A 21,843-nucleotide genomic window follows, 5' to 3' on the forward strand; every position below is an offset into this window, starting at 1 on the left:
CCTCAGGGCTCTCTGGGAGACTACAGCTGCATCACAAAAAAAACCTCTGTAGTAAATAGGTCCTCTTCTGTTGAATGAGAGGAAACACCTTCCTCCTCAACATGAGACATGACCACTGTCCCCCCACAGCCCATTATAGTAAATTGAGCCCATCGCCTGTTGAATGAATGAGTGAGAACACCTTCCTCCTGAACACCTCGAGCCCATTGTAGTAAAGGGGCGGGGACAGTGAAGGGCCTGCGAACCTCTCCACCAATCCCAAAGGATGCGGTCGATGCGGACGAATCGGAGAGCGACATTCCGGGTTGTGGCTTCCTTTTTGACTGCAACGCCGGCCGCCATTGGTCAGGTAGAGTACGGTGCGTTCTGATTGGAGGGGGCGTGGATGACGCGCGTCACAGAAGGAGGAGACGGAATGAAGAAGAAAAACAAAGATGGCGGCGCGAGGCTGCGGTTTTCTCATCGACTCAGCGGGCGGTTTCTGACGGAGGGAGGGGGGCAGACGGCATCGTTTACCTCAGAAAATACCTTTAAAATACATTTCAAAATAAAGACGGAACTTTTCAAACAATTTCCGGGGCCCGGGAAGGGGGAGGTGACGGTTACCGGGTGAACGAGAAAACAAATTAAAAATGTCGGCGGTGGAGGAGAGAGAGCCGGCGCCCGCGGCTTCTTCGGCGGCGGCCGGAGCCCAGGAGCTCAACAACCCCCCGGAGCTGGAGGAAGGTCCGAGCTCCAAGAAGCGGGGGGTCCGGCTGGAGGCTGGATTTGCTCAAGGCTTGTATCTATTAACTTATTTAAATGGTACCTACTGTATGGGGCTATGGTTTACATTAAAACCGGAGGATCATGTCAGAGTGTTTGTTTATATTGAGCAGTTGTAGTTGGTAAAATACACTCCCTGGAGGAGCACCTTCTATGATGCTGCATTTCTTGCCTTCTGCCCTTCCCCCATTTGTTATCTCACATCTTGAATTTTGCATTATTTTATGGTCAAATTTAATTTCATATTAATGAGACTTGGTATTGACTGTGTTATTAATTTGTTTGTTGGATTATTGTAAGAAAAAAATAATGGTGTCATGTCATTTCTGATGTCAGTTTGACATTGAATGTGCAGATGTGAATATCAGTAAATTGTGAAACTAAATCAAGAACTTGTGGTTCTAACAAAAAAGCAGTTCACTGATATTAATGGCATTGTCTCATTTGAGGATGATGACTTGAGTCTGACGAACAAACCGTTTCATGTAGTCACCCAATTTAATTAAAATTTTCTTTAACTTAATTAAAGAAAATAACTCTGGCAGGCTAAGATTTGTACAATTTGTTTATAAGATTTATTTATATGTCCATTGCTCTCGATGTGGTCTCTGCCACATTGGGGAGACAGGGCGCCAACTTGCAGAACATTTCAAAAACAGCTCTGGGACGCAAAAACTAAACAACCCCACCGCCTTGTGGCTGAACGCTTTAACTCCCCCTCACAATCCGTCAAGTACATGCAAGTACTCTGCTGCCTCCCCCTCCAAGCTCTGGCTACCTGACGCTTGTAGGAAGAACACCTCGTCTTCTGCCTTGGGACGCACTAACTACATAGGATCAATGTAGATTTCACCAGTATTTTTATTTCCCCTCCCATCCACCCCCACACCACACACCTTGTCCCAGATTCAGAGTTGAAAAATCTGGAAAAATGCCGAGAGGCCATACCTCTAGGAATTCCCTGGCTGTTCTCTGGCATGGCACTCATCCACAGATTCTATCAACAAACACATTGACCTGGACACAATATACCGGCCACTGCAGTGGACAGTTGGAACTGACAACCGGAAGCGGCAGAGACAAACCACTACAAATGCCGGAGGAAAGATCACAGAAGCACTTCACAGGAGGCTCCCAAGCACTGAGGATATCACCTAGACATGGGATGAAACGTCTCCAACACAAATTCCCAGCTCGGCGAACAGAACCACAACAACGAGCACCCGAGAAGGCATGGTCCTTCTCTGACTTACCATCCCTTTGAATATGAGGGGAAATACACCCCTTTAATTGTAACATTCAGGAAAGATGCCTTACTTCAACAAAAATGTGCTGTGCTCAAATATGTTTGGACAGAGAAAGGGAGTCGCAGTCTGGGGTGAAGCTCAATCTTCATTCAGAGAGAGACAGGAGCAGCAGTAGCTTCAGAAGTTCATTGTCCAACTTGTGCATTCAGACAATGGGGGGCTCTTCTGGGCAAAATCTGGGAGTGAAGCAATGTCTCCCCCTTTCCATTCCTTCTCCTGGGAGGGAGAGAGAATGGGGGAAGCACTGTTCACTTGCAGCAACGGGAGGCAGAGAGTATGAATCCAAGCAGGGAGCGCACACTGCAAATTTGAGGGAATGTTTATGGCTCTAAAAGCCTGATTTGCAGTTGTTTCTGAGCTCATAATATTGTACTGCAGAATATTGTATATCTTCAGTAAGAACGTCAATACCGCATGATAGATGTCAATTCAGCAACTTGAGTGACCTCTTCATGGAGTATGCAATCCACCACATTACCCTGCTGTATACATTTACATATACATCAGCACAAAGATCTTGGGTATTAAGAGAGGAAAGAATGTTCCACAGAAACTAGAATTGTGTGTTTTGATTTTCTATTGTGGACTGACAGCGATGACCTTTGCAATCTCTTTCCACAGGAATATTACAAGAGAAGAATTTGGAGGCAGAAATCTCAGACCAAACATCACATCGAAGTCTGACAGTCGATTGATTCACCAGGACTTGGATATTGATGGCCTTGAAAACAAAGGGGAGAAGGTCTGCCTGCTTTGTTAGGTTTTAAACGTCAGTGTGACTGGAGACTCAGAGTCTCACATACCCACACACCAGAGTAGTGACTGGAACATGCTTTACAGACTGAATGAGAGTCCTCCAATTTTCAGCGGGTTCACCAGTAACACCACACACATGCTGTAAGAGTGAGCGAGTTTCAACTGAGTTGTTGAACCTGGAGAAATATGAGGACACCTGCACCATGGAGAAATCATGAAAATGTAGGAACGGTTTCACTTCCTCGCCTGCCCGATATTCATCAGCATTTATACACCGGGCAGCGGCCATTCACCTGCATTCAGCACGGGAAAGGCTCCACTCAGTCGCATCACCTCTTGGTCCACACCGGGGAGAAACTGCTCATCTGCCCTGTATGCTGAAGCAGATGAAGGACATTTTTTATCCTGGATGGAGCATACTGCAGGTATACCTGAAATAGATACATTTGTCTCTGTCCCATTGAGTCTCCAGCACAGAACCAGGCCAAGCTGCTCAATTGGTCTCTGTGTTTATTCTCCACCTGAGCCTCCATCCACCCCTCTTCATTGCCCCCCATCTCCCCTCCATCAGCATAAAGGTATCCCTCACTTTTCCAAAGTTCGCTTTCCACTACTTCACTTTTACAAAAGACCTACATTAATACCTGCTCCCACAAAGCGAAAGAAATCTGAAGAGGATTGTCGTTTTTACAAAGAAAGGCATAATACAAATTAACTCATGGTAATTGCTTCTTCGATTTAGGCCATTTCGGCTTATGAAAGGAACACTCTACTTTCAAATAGTGGGGGAAAGCTGTATCAATACAATACAGCACAGTCTCAGGCCCGTCTCACTTGGTTTAGGCACACACACACCCTCAAGCCTGTGATAATTCTTAATCCTTACTTAGACCTGCTGTTTATTGCCCATGTGTGATTTCTGTTCCTCTGTTCACCTCCCGTTCATGTGTCTATCAAGATACATCTTAAACATTGTTAAGGTGCCTGCTTCCACTACCTGCACTGGCAGTGCGTTCCAGGAACCCCCACCACCCTTCTGTGTGATTCCCCACCCCCACCACCTCTTCCCCCAAACAGTCCCCTGCTCACTTTGAACCTGTGCCCTCTTTTAGTTGACCTTTCCACTTTGGAGAGGAAAAAAAACGCCTCTGACTATCACAGAATCCCTCCAGCGTGGAAACAGACCATTCATCCCAACAAGTCAACACCGGCCCTCTAAAGATTAACGCATGGAGACCCGTTCCCTTACCCCTATTATCTACATTTACTCCTGACTAATGCACCGAACTTACACATCCCTGAACACTGGGGCAATTTACACATAGACAATCCAACTTAACCTGCCTCTCCCTGGACACTATGGGTAATTTTGCATCGCTAATCCACCCTAACTGATACATGTTTGGATTGTAGGAGGAAGCCGGAGCAGCCAGAGGAAGCCTACGCAGACACGGGAGGTGGGGTGCAGGGATAATGTGCCAACTCCACACAGCTAGTTGCCTGACACTAAAATGGAACGCAGGTCCCTGGCACTATGAGGTGCCAGTGCGAACCACTGAGCTACCCTGCCACCCCTGTCCAGCCAATCTGTGTCTCTCATCATTTTGTCGAGGTCTCTTTTCAGCCTCTGTTTTTCCAAAGAAAACAATCCAGGTTTATGCCTCCTCTGCTCGTAACGAGAGCCCTCCAGACTAGGCAATGTCCTGGTGAACCTTGTCTGTATCCTCAGCCAGAGCACCCACACCCTTCCAGTAGCACAGTGACCAGAACTGCACACAATATTCCGAATGTAGCCAGAATAAACAGCTGTAATGTAACTCTTACACTCAAGGAAACGTGCTGTGTACATTCTTGACCACCGTGCCCACCTGCATTACCACTTCCACTGATCTATATGCCCAGACCCCTCTATGCCAGTGCTCCTATGTGTTCTGCCATTTATCATACAATTCTTATATTTCCTTCATCTCTATCGAGCTTCACCTTAACTGTCTTTCTCTCTTCATCTCTTTTCCCCCCTCCTCACATCAGCATACCATAAGACCATCGGAGCAGAAATTAGGCCATTCAGCCCATTGAGTCTACTTCGCCATTCAATCACGGCTCATACGTTTCTCAACCCCATTCTCCCCGAACTCCTTGATCCCCTTGATACTCAAGAACCGAGCTATCTCAGTCTTAAATATACTCAGTAACTTGGCCTCCGCAGCTTTCTGTGGCAGTGAATTTCATAGATTCACCATACTCTGGCTGAAGAAGTTTCTCTCCCCTCTGTTCTCAAGGGTCTTCCCTTGACAGGAAAGCTGAGCCCTCAGGTTCTAGTTTGTCCTACCAATGGAAACATAGATTAGATTACTTACAGTGTGGAAACAGGCCCTTCGGGCTAACAAGTCCACACCGCCCCGCCGAAGCGTAACCCACCCTTACCCCTACATCTACATCTACATCTACATTTACCCCTTACCTAACACTATGGGCAATTTAGCATGGCCAATCTTTGGACTGTGGGAGGAAACCGGAGCACCCGGAGGAAACCCACGCAGACCCGGGGAGAACGTGCAAACTCCACACAGTCACTCGCCTGAAGCGAGAATTGAACCCGGGTCTCAGGCGCTGTGAGGCAGCAGTGCTAACCACTGTGCCACATCTTCCCAACATTCACACCGTTCATTATTCTGTAGGTTTCAATTAGATCCCACCCCAGCCCCCATCCTTCTGAACTCCATGAAGTATAAACCTAGAGTCCTCTAATGTTCTTATGTTAAATTTTTCATTCCTGGACCATTCTTTTGAACCACCTCTGAACACGTTCCAGGGCCAGTACATCCTTCCTGAGATATGGGGCCCAAATCTACATACAGTACTCCAATTGTGGCCTGACCGGAGACTTACAGAGCCTCAGAAGTACATCCCTGCTTTTATATTCAAGTCTGATCAAAATAAATGCCTTCATTGCATTTGCCTTCCTAACCACTGACTCAACCTGCAAGTTTACCTTGAGAGAATCCTGGAATAGAACTCCATAGTCTCTTTGCACATCAGATTTCTGAATTTTCTCCCCATAATCCTTCTGTTCCAGAGTAGCAGCAGAGATTTCCAGACACCTCGATTGTTTTCAGGGATACCAAGGGATCTTGGGAATTGCCACTATCGCAAGAGGAGGCAGAGGGGAATGTGGTGTGGTCCTTTAAACTGCAGAACTTTCCAAACTCCCTGAGTCAGCAGGAACTCTTTCTGGACCAAGAAACAAAAGGGCCACTGAGAAACTGCTACATCAGAAGACCTCAGAGGCAGAAATTAGGCCATTCAGCCCATTGAATGGTGGAGCTGACTTAAGCATTCTTAAGTATCAACGGTTACGGGGAGAATTGGGTTGAGGAACGTATCCGCAATGATTGAATAGTGGAGCAGACTGAATAGCCTAATTTCTGCTCGTTAACCATCCCTGGGAAGAAGGACGCAAAACAACAAACTGTTTCCTGGGACAGATGAGCGAAGTGTTTAATAACCTCATGACAAAAGGACAATTAAGTTTGTCTGTGGAAGGAAGGCCCTGACGTAAAAAGGTTTTTTGCAGGAAAGGCTGTATCAAACAAAACACTAAACCTCGAGGATAAGAAGGTAAGCTACAGACCAGAGATCTCCAGAGGTGTGGGGAGGTGGTGTTAGAATCGAAAGAAACATCACATCACAGATTTGAAAGTGAGGAATCTCCACCAGAATTCAACCTCAGAATGATGTAGCAGCAGTACTTGGAAGAAGAATGCTGCATTAAATCCCTGGACACTTCCAGAGACATAAACTGTTGGTGGAAACTCAGTTAAATTCAGCCATCAATTGGGAGATAGCCAAGTTGTGAGTGAGGTTGAACTTGGTTACTTGAGGAGTTTTATTTTTGTTGTTACATACAAAAAAGTGTAAATCATTGTTTCAGCAGTTAATTGTGTGCAGTTTCTGAGTTAAGAGCCAAATTAAGGCGATTCACCCACAACCACAGTGAGAGGCTGCGATTCATGTTGACTCCATTGCATTCAGCAGTACATCACGTCAATACTCTTATAAAGCGAAGGCTGACAGCACCACCTTTCTCAACAGAAACACCCAGAGGAGCGTGTCGCCCAATAATCTGTAAAATTAGCATGAAAAGTGGTGTGACCTGCTCTAGTGATAAGAATAAATCCCCAACACTTTAAAATCAACAATCAGCTATTTATTTATCCAACTATCACGGTGAACAAATGAACAAAACTATTAACAAACTGGATACAGGCCAGGAGCAGATGGGTGGCACTAGTTTAGTTGGGGATCATGGACTGGTTGGTCTGAAGGGTCTGTTTCCAGGCTGCATGACTCCATAGCACGGAATGAATGGGGATCCATCCCAAAGATGATAAAGGTTTCAAGCACCACCTTAGGCAAATGTGTGGACTCCCTCCAGATAACTGAGGGCAGTGGGGTACTGTGAGGGTCAGTAGATCAGTCAGCCAGCCAGTTCTCTCCAGGAGACTTGTCTCAAGAAAGGAAGTGGTTTCCTGTCCCATCAGCCAGATTATCCAGTTTGGATAATATTTGGTCCTCTTTCTCCAACAAAATATGTAGTCAGGGCAGTGTCTATAACAAATATGTTATTCAACTTGGAAGAGTGCTGAAGACATATACAAGGATGTTGCCAGGACTCAAGGGTCTGTGTAAAAGGGAGAGGTTGGACAAGCTAAGATATTTTTATTTAGAGCATTAGAGACTGAGAAAGGCCCTTAGAGAAATGAAGAGATCGTGAGAGGGTGAATGCACTCAGACTTTTACCCCAGGGTTGGGGATGTGAGGGCTAGAGGGCATCAGTTTAAGGTTAGAGGAAAAAGAATAAAAGGGAACGTGAGGGGCAACTTTATTTATGCAGACGGTGGTAGACATATGGAATAAGATGCCAGCGGAAGTGGTTGAGGTGGGTACATTAACAACATTTAAAAGGCATTGGACAAATACATGGATAGGAAAGGTATGGAAGGAAATGGGCCAAGTGCAGGGAAATGGGCTTAGTGTTGATGGACAGTTTGGTCAGTATGGACAATGTTGGACCGAAGGGCCTGTCTCCTGCTGTGGGACTCTATGATTCGTGTCTCTTTGTCAGTCCGACAGTTTTGAGTTTCCAAATGAACATCTCACTAAATCAGGCCGAATAAAATCCAATCTCATTCGTCAACTCTGATGCAGAGGTGCTGGTGTTGAATTGGGGAGGACAAGGTCAGAAGTCACATGGCACCAGATGAAGTGATGAAGGAGCAGCACTCATGAAAGAGCAATGCTCCTAAAGCTTGTGATTTCAAATAAACTTGTTGCACTGTGACATGGTGCCATGTGACTTCCAACTTCTTCAACCCTGGGTTTGTCTCAAACTTGATGGGATACTTTGTCCAACTCGGCATATTTTATCAGTATCGCTTGAAGGAAATCTTTTTTTTAAGATTAGATTCCCTACAGTATGGAAACAGTTCCTTTGGCCCAACAAGTTCACACTGGCCCTCGCAGAGTAACCCAGCCAGACCCATTCCCTTATCCCTATTCCTCTACAATTACCCCAACTAATGCACCATACCTACACATCCCTGAACACTATGGGACAATTTAGATGGGCCAATCCAAACTAACCTGCACACCTTTAGATCGGGGAAGGAAACCGGAGCACTCAGAGGTAACCCATACAGATGTGGGGGGGGCATCGTGAAAGCTACACACAGACTGTCATCCCGAGGGTGGATTTGAACCCAGGTCAGCATCGTGAGGCAATGGTACTAACCACTGAGTCACCATGCCACCCCTGAGCCACATAGGTGGGCTTGCGGGGGGTGGGGGGGGGGGAAGGAGGGGGGGATGGTGAGTCCAGCACAAAACAAAAAAACCCACTACACCCACTGTCAGAATGGGCAGGAGGTTCAGCCCTGTGGGTGACCCACTGCAGCGTCACTGGTGGAATCTGATTGTTGGATGCACTGGTGCCCCCGCTGGTGCCTCTGCAAGTTGCAGGACAATGTGAACCTCCGCCCACAGTCGGGGCAGGCAAACGGCTTCTCCCCGGTGTGGACCCATTGGTGGGCCAGCAGTTTGGAGGAGCGGGTGAACCCCTTCCCACACTCGGGGCAGCTGAATGGCCTTTCCCTGGTGTGGACCCGCCGGTGGGACAACAGGTCAGAGGAATTGCTGAATGCCTTACCACACTCAGGGCAGGCGAATGGCCTCTCCCCTGTGTGGATTCGCCGGTGTCTCAGCAGGTCGGAGGAATTGCTGAAGGCCTTCCCGCACTCTGGGCAGCTGAAGGGCCTCTCCCCCGTGTGGACCCGCTGATGGGCCAGCAGGTTGGAGGATTTACTGAAGGCCTTCCCACACTCTGGGCAGCTGAAGGGCCTCTCCCCCGTGTGGACCTGCTGATGGGCCAGCAGGTTGGAGGAATTGCTGAAGGCCTTCCCACACTCTGGGCAGCTGAAGGGCCTCTCCCCCGTGTGGACCCGCCGGTGCCTCAGCAGGTTGGAGGAGTCGCTGAAGGCCTTCCCGCATTCGGGGCAGCTGAATGGCCTCTCCCCCGTGTGGACTCGCCGGTGCTTCAGCAGGTCGGAGGAATTGCTGAAGGCTTTCCCGCACTCGTGGCAACTGAAGAGCCTCTCCCCTGTGTGGAATTGCTGGTGGGTCTGGAGGTTGTCCACCCAAGTGAACCCTTTCCCGCATACGGAGCAGTAAGACGTCCTCTCACCAGTGTGTATATGCTGGTGGGCCAGCAGGACACAAGAGCAGGTAAAGCCCTTTGCCCGCTCGGGGCTGGAGAACGGCCTCTTCCCAGTGTGATTGCACTGATGAGCCGCCAGGACAGATGGGACACGGAAGCCCTTCCCACAGTCGCCACACTTCCATGGTTTCTCAACAGGTTGTGTTTCCTCGGGTTTCTCCATGGCCGAAGCTTCACCTGCACACACACGTGTACAACCCCGCCATGAATTCTTCTTTCCAGGCAGCAGAGTTGTTTCAGGCTCCACACCCAGTGCGCTGCAACAGTAGGGTCTTTCAACCAGTGCCCCCGTACTCAAACAGGAACCAAAAAGAAAGCTTTGCTCCTTCTCACAGAATCATAGTTGAAAATTGTTGCGGTCCTGATGGATTGAGTAACTGTCAGACACTGACGTGAAAGTGAGGACTGGAGACGCTGGAGAGTCAGAGTCAAAAACTGCGTCGCTGGAAAAGTGCAGCACGGCAAGCAGCATCAGAGAAGCAGGAGAATCAACATTTTGGCCATGAGCCCTTTATCTGTTGACTTTGAAACTTCTGTCTTCAGATAGTCTGTAAGAAAAGATTACAAAAGTCATCACTGCCAGTCCGGTTAAGAATGAGATATCAAGGCATTGACACTGACACCAGAGAGAAACTGTACATCTAGATGTGGCAAATGTTAGTGGCAAGCCAGAGTGATAGAGATATTAGGCACAGAAACAGACCCTTCGGTCTAATTCATCCATGCCAACTAGATAACCTAACCTCATCTCGGCCGATTTGCCAGCATTTGGCCCACATCGCCTAAACCCTTCCTAATCGTATACCCATCCAGATGCCTTTTAATGTCATAATTGTACCAGCACCCACCACTTCCTCTGACAGCTCTTTCCTTAAACACGCCACTTTCTGCATGAAAGACTTATCCCTTAGGTTCCTTTGTTAAGTTCTTTTGCTTGAGCTTCTTACACTGCAATACGCCAACTTCTGTGAACAACCAAACTTTATTAAGTATAGTACAAGCTGTGGAGAAACTCTTAACACTCTTCGCAATGGTACACAACAGTACCAAAAAACAAACCCCTTAAACAAAGTAAAACTGAAACAGAGGCTTACAGTTGAAGTTAGAAGGCCAGAAGGAGACAGTGTTAGCAGCCTTTCTCCACATAGACCACTGCTTAACTCACCCAAACGAGACTTCAGCTTTCAGGACTGACCACTCCCCTTTCATTGTACAGGTCACTTCTAAAACAAAAACTTGGGCCTCAAGTCTCATCTGTTCACATATAACCAAAAATGCCTCCCAATACCGTTTTTCATCTCTGTACTAAACCAGTCGCTTCGGAGCCCGGATCGTTTTAATCACCCCTCTGATAATAAAAACTAAGGACACAGCATCCTTGAGAAGGACCAGCTTTTAGTAAAAGGACCAGCTTTGTGACAGAGGGATATAGGCCAAACACTGGCAGGTGGGATTAGATTAGTTTGAGAACACAGCATGGAGTAGTTGGACTGAAGGGACTGTTTCTGTGCTGTTTGACTCGGTAACTGTTCTGCAATGGTCTGAAAACCATTTTCTTGCCTTCCCCCATAAACAACCACTTCTTTGTTGATCCAAAATCAGATGAACTCAGCCTTGAATATATTCAATGATCCCATAACTGCAGGAAGACATCCCCACTTCTGGACTCAATTCCTCTTGCTAACATAACACCTGCTTTGCTCATTGCTTGCTGCTCCTCCTATCTGACAACTGGCATTGACTGATATGGAAGGACACTGAGGCCCCTTTATACACATTTATGATGAAGGGCTCGTGCCTGTAACGCGGACTCTCCGGCTCCTCGGATGCTACCTCATCTGCTGTGCGTTTCGAGCACCACACTTTTTGACTCTGATCTCCAACATTTGCAGTCCTCATTTTCTCCACATCCCAATATATCACCATTTAAACAATGCATCTCCTTTCTGCTTCCCCACCCCGCCAACAGGGAATGCTATCACTTCACATCGTGGTACTGCATTTTCCATGAGTTTGCCAACTGAGACACAGACTTGGCCCAACTTTTCCAGAATCTGTCCCCTCCATAAATTGAGATAGAGTGAGAGAGAGAGAGAGACACACACACACACAATAGGGGTGTCTCTGATTAGCAGGAGGACCACGCTCCTTCCGGTCCTCCAGGGCTTTCTATTGGCCCAACGCGCAGGTTTTGCTGACACCGGCGAACATGCGCAGTGTGTGTTGTCACCGAGGAGCATGCGCAAGATGCTGTGTGAAGTTGCTGGTGTTACTGACAGGATTTGTGCCCAAATGACAATCGGAGATAAGAAAGGCTGGAGTCACATTTTATATTTATCCTGCGGCTCGACATTTTATTTCTTTTGCATTTTATTTGACTACTCATCTTTTCCTCAGGATAGGGGACTCCCAAACTGGAGGGCATAGGTTGAAGGTGAGAGGGGAAAGATTTAAAAGGGACCTAAGGAGTAGAAAAAAAGTGTGAAAGTTAATTCCCCTCAAGAAGTGCCCTCTCCAAACCTGCACATCTTTGGATTGTGGGAAGAAACCGGAGCACCCAAAGGAATCCCACACAGAGAAGGTGCAAACTCCATTCACGCAGTTGCCAGAGACTGAGATCAAACCCAGGTCCCTAGCGCTATAAGGCAGCAGTGCCAGCCACTGAGTCTGTTCAGAAAAAGCAGCAATTGATTTATATTAGGGTGAGAGGGGAAAGGATTAAAAGGGACCTAAAGGGCAACTATTTCACGCAGCGGGTGGTGCGTGGATTGAATGAGCTCCCAGCAGAAGTGGTGGAGGCTGGTACAATTACAATATTCAAAAGGCATCTGGATGGGTATATTAGATTACTTACAGCGTGGAAACAGGCCCTTCGGCCCAACAAGTCCACACCGACCCATTCCCCTACACCTAACACTACGGGCAATTTAGCATGGCCAATTCACCTGACCTTCATATTTTTGGACTGTGGGAGGAAACCGGAGCACCCGGAGGAAACCCACGCAGACACAGGGAGAATGTGCAAACTCCACACAGTCAGTTGCCTTAGGCAGGAATTGAATCCGGGTCTCTGGCACTGTGAGACAACAGTGCTAACGACTATGCCACTGTGCCATCCACGGCAGGAAGGTTTGGACAGGAAGGTTTGGAGGGATATTGGCCAAGAGCTGGCAAATGGGCCTAGATTAATTTAGGATATCCGATTGGCATGGAACAAACAGTTTGTTTCCATGCTCCACTACTCTATGACTCTATTTCTACATAGTCAGAAATGTTATGACATGGACTGCACCCCCCACTAATTTAAACCCATAAAAGATTTACCCCATGTGGTATTGTGAAAATTCAAGAGGTAAGGAACTGTTTCTAAAAGTCACTATTTAAAGTTTTATTTAATGATCTAGCACACTAACTTGCAAGTGTTTAAATCTGCTGGGATTTTTAATACCCCCAAATCTATTCAAATCTGTCTAAACCAGTTCAAATCTCTGACGAAAGCCCCCAAATTTTACAACACTGGGTGCAACCTCCCCCACCTAATTTAAACCAGTAACATAGAGAAGGTTTAATCCATGCAGTAATCTGTGAAAATTCAAGAACCAAGAAACTATTCCCAAAGGTCAGTATTTAAAGTAAAAATTAACAACTTTATTTATTAAAGTCTAACGGAGAATAATTAATTAACAACTATTTACAACTCCTTTCTCTAACCTATCTTCTAACTTCCCCTGTATGATACCAGTCCAATAAAAACCCCTGATTAAGATTTACCGAAAGATTCAAACTTCAAAACCAGCCAGCTGTTAAATCTTCTCTTTGTATCTTCCTCTGTAGATTTGCTCTCCAGGTCGGTGTCGATGTTTTTTCTCTGTGCAGACTCCTTGTCTGGACAGGTACCTCTCAGAGTTCTCACTAGCAGCCTACATTTGTTGGTCTTTTGGCAGTTCTCCTGTAACTGTTCAACTGTATTTTTTGATTTTGTACTCCAAAGCATCAAATCATTTCATTGGTGTTAATATTAGATTAGATTAAATTCCCTACAGTGTGGCACCAGGCCCTTCGGCCCAACCAGTCCACACCGACCCTCCGAAGAGTAACCCACCCAGACCCATTTCCCTCTGACGAATGCACCGCACACTACGTGCAATATAGCATAGCCACTTCACCTGACCTGCACATCTTTGAACTGTGGGAGGAAATTGGAGCACGCAGAGGAAATCCATGCAGACACGGGGAGAATGTGCAAACTCCACACAGACAGTCACCCAAGGCTGGAATCGACCCTGGTGGTGTGAGGCAACAGTGCTAACCAATATTCTCAAAATACTAAATTCAAACTTGATTGGAATTCAGTATTTTAGGGCAAGATCTAAATCGATTGGCCAAAATTGAGTATGTTTTTGTCTCCAGGCAACCCAGCTACCTAGCTGTTCCACCAAATGTTAAATTATTACCTTGTTCAGAACGCTTGGTGCTATGTCAGGTGGTTCTGCTCACTTTTCAACTCTCTTGCACGTAGAATACACCAATACACCTTCTAACAGAACCAATTATTCAAGACTAGGAATCGGCCATTCACCCCTAACAGGCGAAAGTGAGTACTGCACATGCTGAAGATTAGAGTCAAGAATGTGGTGCTGGAAAAGCACAGCAGGTCAGGCAACATCCAAGGAGCAGGAAAATTGACATTTCGGGCAAATTGACATTTCGGGCAAAAGCTCATTTACCCCGAACAGCCTGTCCTCAACTGCACATAGTTCAAAGCAAGTTTGAGAAAGATGGCTGCAGCTTTGTCTTAATATACAATTGAACATGCGTTCAAACTTTAATGCTGTTTCTGAATATATTATTTTAGCTATAATCAATTTGAAAGATCAGCCATTTCTCGTGCACCCCCATCTCCCAGGCAGTGTCATCACCAACCATTCTCTCTCTCTCTTCTGAGATGAGCTTGATACAGCGATCAAAGAGAGCTCGAGGCATGAGAAAGTTTAGTGGGAGTTGGAAGAGATACAGAATGGACAGGGTGACAGAGTGTGGGGGCCATTGAGAGACTGGGGGGACCAGAGGGTGGTGGGGGCAGAAAAGAAAGACTCGGGGGTCAAAGGGTGGAGGAGGAGAATGAGGGGGAGAGAGAGAAAATGGGGGGCAGAGAGTTGCGGGGCGAGAGAGAATGGATGGGGACAGTGGGTGGGGAGAGAGACAGCAGAATTCCCACCTTCCCCAGGACTGGGGCAGTGTCCCATGAACTGGAACCTACTCCTCCCACAGCAGTCATTTCTCAATCCACATATGGCTAAAGCAGGAGAATTATATAATCCCTGCAGGCCATTTCACCTATCAAATTCACACCGACCTTCCACACAGCATCCCACCCAGACTCATCAACTTACCCTACAGCCCTGCAGTTCCCCATGGCTAACCCACTCTAACCTGCACATCCCTGGACACTTTAGCACAGCCGATCCATCCGAAACCGCAGATCCTTGGACTGAGAGAGGAAACCAAAGCATCCAGAGGTAACCCACGCTGACAGAAGGGGGAGAACATACCAAAGCTCACATAGACAGTCACGAGAAGGTGGAATCAAATCGCTTCGAACAATTCTCCCACACCTGCAAAACCCTGAGCACTATGGGTAATTTAGCAGGGCCAATCCACCCTAACCTGGGCAAAGGTAAAAATCACATGACGCCAATCCAACAGGTTTATTTGGAAGCACTAGCTTTCGGAGCACTGCTCCTTCATCAGGTGGTTGTGGAGTATAAGATCATAAGACACTGAGTTTACAGCAAAACATTACAGAGTCATGCCACTGAAATGATACATTGAAGAAACCTGGATTGTAAAGTCTTTCATCTTTTAGAATGAATTGCTGGTGTCATTAATATGTAAATCCCAGAACTTCTTATAAGACACCTACTCGAGATAACTTAAGGCTTTATAAGAAAAGATGACAACTCAGCTCAGACAATGCATGAAAGGTGTGAGGCCAGAGTCTGTCTGTATCCCAGTTTTTGAGTCAGACTGGTTCTATATCCAAAGTGGAATTTATAAAATATTCTATGTATTGTCTGCCTGCAGATTGTGCATTTTTTGAGCAAAATGGAATGTATCTGCAAATACAAATTCACCCCATAGACCTTGGTGTGTGTGAACACACACACACACACACGAGAGAGAAAAAGTCTAGTTCCATACTGTATATCTCTATGTCTATTGCATAACAGATGCTTTATTTCTGTTGATGTAAATATTGTTATAAATCATAGCTGGGTACTAATACTTAGATGTAAGGGAGAGACAATTCTTCAATTAGGGCACTATAAGATTTTTGGCAGACCCCTATTTCTAGTTTACTTGCCAATGAACAGACACAAGCACCTATTTAATTCTAACTTTTCATCTTTTTTGTTATATTTTCTGGTATGATACTCTGTGTCTGGATGGTTGACAGGCTGGGAGATTGTGGGTTGGACTTTGACTGAATGATTTATTGTTCCGGAAGGTGTCAAAGGAGGTTAAAGCTTCAGCAGAAATGAAGCAGAGCTGAGAATGGACAACAACTGTGTGGGAACAGGGAGATCAATAGAGGACAAAGAAACCAGGACCTGAAATCCGAGCTGACACCAGACGACCCTGTGATCAGTGCTTTGATTAGCAGTGTCAACCCTCTACCTTTACCTAGCTTCCCATTCGACTTGAATGCCACAAATCCCCTCAATATTTAGGATCCAATCCTTGTCATTCCTGAAGTCATGTCTCTGTAAGGAGTCCCAGATCAAAATCATTCTCTTCAATGTGTGCAGTCAATTCATTCACTTTTGTTACGTTGCAGCACTGTTACGACACGGGGTAACCCCCTCTGCTAAATTAGACCATCAACACAGAAATTATTCACCCCATGCAGTAATATAAATATTTAAAGTAAAAATTAACAACGTTACTCTTTATGTCCAACACAGAGTGTTAAAACTCACAAAAATGCCTGGTTTTATACTCCAAAACATCGGATCATTTTATTGGTGTTAATATTATCAAAATACTTAATTCAAACTTGATTGGACTTTGGTATTTTGGTGCAAAATTTAAACTGATTGGCCAAATTTGAATTAGTTTGTGCCTCATGGCAACCCAGTTGCTCTATTTGTGTTGACCAAATAATACAATCTCATCTTGTTTAGAACACTTTGTTCTGCTCGCTTTTTTAACTCTCTTAAAGGTACAGTACCTCTACCCCTTCATAACAAGCACACATTCAGATACTGACCTTTTAGTTTTATTGTTTGTAATCTTTTGAATCCAGTTTTAATTGCTGGTACGTTTATTCTCGTTGTTCCTTTCTATTGTTCTCTGACGTCCATTTTCCACATCACGACATTGCTCACCTGCCTTGATTTGGATTGGCCATACTAAATTGCCCATAGTGGCCAGGGATGTACAGGTTAGGTGGGTTAGCCAATGGGAAATGCAGGGTTATAGTTTTGTAGTAATAGAAGCAGGAGTAGGCCATTTGATCTATCCATCATCTCAGCTCTTCTTACTTGCATTATCCCGAACCCCTGATTCCCTAAGGGGTGAGGGTGGGAGGGGTGTATGAGCAGGATGCTCTTCGGAGGGGTCAGAATGGACTTGATGGGCTGAATAGCCTGCTTCCACACTGTAGGGCTTCTATGATTTACTGCAGTTCACAGCTCAGATCACAGCTCCCGGAATCTCCCACCTTCTGCAAATCGAAAGACAAATCCCACCCTGCCCCCTCATTTGTATGTTATCTAAATACTTAATCGTTTCTAGTGAACACAGCCCACACCTCCCTCTGCTGCCAGTCACCTTTACAATGCTGATGAAACAATGCCATTCCTGCAGTACTGAAAACCGTAAGGCTTCTAACAATACCAGGTACACACAGCTCCTTCTGATGGACAGCATTGGAAATACAATGTTGGAGGCTGGCCGAAATGAGCAGTTTAACTCAAAAATCCACCTCACCCTTCACTGGGCACCCCAATCAGCACACTGTCCTTCCTGCTGGGAAGCCTTAAAGCACTTCACCCCCACAGTGCAATGAATTCCCACTTTCCACCAAAATCCTAGATGTACTCACATACTCAGTTGCTGTCTCACCAATGAAATACTTCATTGTCACTTCTTCTGCTTCCAGTAAAGGCAAAACATCTTTGAAAGCTGCTCTGAAAGTCCAGTCTTCACAACACTTCTGCTTTCATGCAAGATGATTAAAGTCATACAGTACAGAAACACAGCCTTCGGTCCAACTCATCCATGCCGACCAGATATCCTAAACTCATCTAATCCCATTTGCCAGCATTTGGCCTGTATCCTTCTAAATCCTTCTTATTCATTTACCCATCCAGATGCCTTTTAAATGTTGTAATTGTAGCAGCCTCCACCACATCCTCTGGCAGCTCATTCCAAACATGCACAACCCTCTGTGTGAAAAAGTTGCCCCTCAGGTCCATTTTAAATCTTTCCCCTTTCACGGTGAAACCTATGCCCTCTAGGTTTGGAGTCGCCTACCATGGGGAAAAGATTTTGGCTATCCAACCTATCTATACCCCTTATAAACTTTTGTAAGGTCACCCATCAGCCTCCAATGCTCCAGGGAAATTATCCCTGGCGTATTCAGCATTTTCCTTTCGCTCAAAACCTCCAACTCTGCCTATATCTTTGTAAATCTTTTCTGAACCCTTTTAAGTTTCACAACATTCTTCCAGAGGAGGGCAACTGGAATTGCACACAGTTTTCCAAAAGTGGCCTAACATGACCTCCCAACCCCTGTACTCAATGCTCTGATCAATAAAGGAAAGTGTACCAAATGCGTTTTTCACAATCCTGTCTCCCTGCAATTCCACTTTCAAGGAATTATGAACCTGCAAGGACACTTTGTTTCGCAACACTCCCCATTAACTATGTAAGTCGTGCCCTGATTTGCCTTACAAAACGTAACACCTCACATTTAGCTAAATTAACTCATTTTGCCATTCCTGGGCCCATCAGCCCATCTGATCAATTCTAATTTATATTGAACTTCGTTTCCTCTCTCATCCCCCAAAAGCTGATAATCTCCATCCCACACACACTTCCTCCATTCTGACTTTGCTGAACCTAATTCCTGCTGTAACTCATCCTGAAGGGTGTGGTTCATGCTGATTAACAGGCCCACACTCGGGGAGGGGTGAGATCTAATTCAAACAGACAGAATTCTGAATGGCCTGGACAGAGTGCACATGGGGAAGATGTTCCTATTGGTCGGAGAGTCTAGGACCTGAGGGCACAGCATCAGAGAAAAAGGAATATCTTTTAGAACAAAGATAAGACGAAACATTTTCAGCCGGTGAGTGGTGAATATGTGGAATTTATTGCTACAGAAGGCTGTGGAGGCCAGGTCACTGAGTAGATTTAACATGGAGATAGATAGGTTCTTGAGTATCAAGGGGATTGAGGGTTACAGGGAGAAAGTGGGAGAATGGGATTGAGAAACTTATCAGCCAGAACGTAATAGTGGAGCAACCCTGATGGGCTGAGAGGCCTAATTTCTGCTCCTGTGGTTTATGGTCTCTTGCTGTCCTGGACTAGGAGTGTTCAAACTGGGGGCAGGAATAGGCCATTGAGCCTGTCGAGCTTGCGCCAGCATAGAACAGATCATAAGTAGATATGAGTATACTGACATAAAAGGTAAAAACAAGGACTTCAGATGCTGGAACCAGAGTCTAGATTAGAGTGGTGCTGGAAAAGCACAGCAGGTCAGGCAGCTCCTCGGATGCTGCCTGACCTGCCATGAATATACCTACATTCAGGTTAATAAGCTGGAATTTTTTCCACTGGAGCAGAGGAGGATTATAAAATCGTGAGGGGTATAGATGAGGTGAACGGCCAAAATCCTTTCTCTAGGCTGAGGGTTCAAGACTATGGAGCAAATTTTGAAAGAGAGAGAGGAGAAAGATTTTAAAAGGACATGACGGTCGCCGTCGCCATTCCCAGCCCCCCCCCCCCCCCCCCCTTACACTTTATGGTAAGGTTCTGGAGAGTGTTGCTGAACAAAGAGACCTTGGAGTGCAGGTTCATAGTTCCTTGAAGGTGGAGTCCCAGGTAGATAGGATAGTGAAGGCAGCATTTGGTATGCTTTCCTTTATCGGTTACAGCACTGAGTAAAGGAGTTGGGAGGTAGATGATGTTGCAGCTCTACAGGACATTGGTGAGGCCACATTTGGAATATTGCGTGCAACTCTGGTCTCCTGCCCATCAGAAGGACGGTGTGAAACTTGAAAGGGTTCAGAAAAGATTTACCAGCATGTTGCCAGATTTGAAAAAATTAGCTCTCGGGAAAGGCTGAATAGGCTGGGGCTGTTTTCCCTGGAGCGTCGGAGGCTGAGGCTGAGGTTTATAAAATCATGAGAGGCATGGATAGAGTAAATAGACAAAGTCTTCTCCTGGGGTGGGGGAGTGCAGAACTAAAGGTTTTGGGCGAACTGGGAGAGACATAAAAGAGATCTAAGGGAAGCCTTTTCACACAGTAGTGCATGTATGAAATGACCAGCCAGAGGAAGTGGTGGAGACTGGTATAATTACAGAATTTAAAAGGCATTTGGATTGGTCTATAATAGAAGGGGTTCGAGGGATATGGGCCCAGGGGTGGCAAATAGACTAGATTAGGATAACTGGTAGGCATGGACAAATTGGACCGAAGGGTCTGTTTCAGTGCTGTACATCTCTAGGACTCCAATATATAAGGTTCAAAGGGATATAGGTTAAACACAGGCAGGTGGGTCCAATTTAGTTTGAGAACATAGTCAGCATGGACTAGTTGGAGTGAAGGGTCTGTTTCTATAACTGATCTGGATTGGTCTTGCCTTCCCCCATAACCATCACATCTTTGTTGTTCAAAAATCAGATGAACTCAACCTTGGATATATTCAATTACGCCCAAACTGCAGGAAGGCGTCCCCACTTCTGAACTCAATTCCTCTTGCTAATATACCACTTGCCTTGCTCACTACTTGCTGCACCTGTCTGACAACTTGCACTGACTGGATTAGAAGGACGCAGAGGCCCCTTTGTTCATCCACACATCATTACTGATGAAAGGCTCAAGCCTGAAATGTCAATTCTCCTGTATTTGCCATTGAAAAAATACCTGAACTAACTTTCCAAGAGTCTGTCCTCTCCCTGGATTCACTCCGTTTCCCTTCAGTTCCTGCAAGTCAACAGCTCAACCCCAGAATGGAAACGGGGTTGAGAAAAGAGTGTGTTGTACTCACAGATGTTGGACAGAGGAAGGAAGTTGCAGTCTGGCGTGAAGCTCAATCTTCATTCAGAGAGAGAGGAGCAGCAGCAGCAATTTCAGAAGTTCATGGTCCTACTTCCGCATCCAGACGATGGGTTTGCTGTGATTGGCAGGAGGACCAGTCTCCATCCGGTCCTCCAGAGCTTCTCATTGGTCCATCAAAACAAGGTCACGGAGTGTTTCCCCTTGTTGCGTGAGCATGCGTAGTGCCTTGCTGACACCATAACACATGCGCAGTGCGTTACTGACACCCAGTAGCATGCGCAGTATGGAAATGTTGGCATTACTGACAGATTTTCAAAGTTAAAAATCACACAATGCCACGTTGTTGCCCAACAGGTTTATTTGGAATCACTAGTTTTCGAAGCGCTGCTTCTTCATCGGTTGGTTGTGGAGCAGAATCATAACACACAGACTTTATCCAACAGGATTGCAGTGTCATGGAATGGAATATCAAACTTTAGCTGACCTCTACCATCTTTTAGAATGACCATGTTAGTTTTGATTCCTTCACATGTAAATTCTAGAACTTTTCAAAAGTTACGTTCTCAAAATAGCTTTTAACAATAGGTGTCATCTCAATCAGATAATGCATTGAAGGTGTTAAGTTAAAGTCTGTCTGTGTCCCAATGTTAGGTCAGACGGATTCTATTTCTATCGTGGTATTACAGAATCTTACGTGTCTGAGCTTTTGAGCAAAATACAATGCGATTCTGCAAGTACAAATTCAACCCACAAACTTTTATGTGTGTGAGTGTGTGCAGGAGAAACCAAGTGATCGTGTGTGTGTGAGAGAGTGTAATGGGGTACAAGTCTGTGAGAGGGTGTGTGTGTGAGAGAGAGCATTTGAGAGAGCGCATGTGTATGAGAGAGAGTCTGTGTGAGTGTGTTGGTTTGGAGGAGCACGTATTTGTCTAAATGCATGCTTGTGTGTG

At 45.8% G+C, this 21,843-nt stretch overlaps 1 protein-coding gene and 1 long non-coding RNA gene across 6 annotated transcripts; one reads left to right on the forward strand and one right to left on the reverse strand.

Annotated features, from left to right (window-relative positions):
• Positions 1–358: 358 nt before the first annotated feature.
• Positions 359–7,030, forward strand: LOC140460570 (uncharacterized). Its single transcript, XR_011954198.1, has 2 exons — positions 359–777; positions 2,694–7,030. It is a non-coding gene; the product is annotated as an uncharacterized lncRNA (long non-coding RNA).
• Positions 7,031–8,672: 1,642 nt separating this feature from the next.
• Positions 8,673–21,081, reverse strand: LOC140460568 (uncharacterized). Of its 5 annotated transcripts, none has more exons than XM_072555165.1 (2): positions 20,883–21,081; positions 8,673–10,151 (listed from the first exon to the last, which is right to left on the reverse strand). In XM_072555165.1, exon 2 carries the CDS (start codon positions 9,764–9,766, stop codon positions 8,759–8,761), a length of 1,008 nt encoding a protein of 335 aa, XP_072411266.1. In that variant the 5' UTR covers positions 9,767–10,151; positions 20,883–21,081; the 3' UTR covers positions 8,673–8,758. The 5 variants fall into 5 exon arrangements, with proteins under 5 accessions (XP_072411266.1, XP_072411269.1, XP_072411267.1 ...); XM_072555168.1 differs by lacking the exon at positions 20,883–21,081 and adding an exon at positions 13,375–13,528; XM_072555166.1 differs by lacking the exon at positions 20,883–21,081 and adding an exon at positions 11,402–11,700.
• Positions 21,082–21,843: the final 762 nt, after the last annotated feature.

The sequence above is a fragment of the Chiloscyllium punctatum genome, chromosome 36 (assembly GCF_047496795.1).
Source record: "Chiloscyllium punctatum isolate Juve2018m chromosome 36, sChiPun1.3, whole genome shotgun sequence".
Taxonomy (NCBI): Eukaryota; Metazoa; Chordata; class Chondrichthyes; order Orectolobiformes; family Hemiscylliidae; genus Chiloscyllium; species Chiloscyllium punctatum.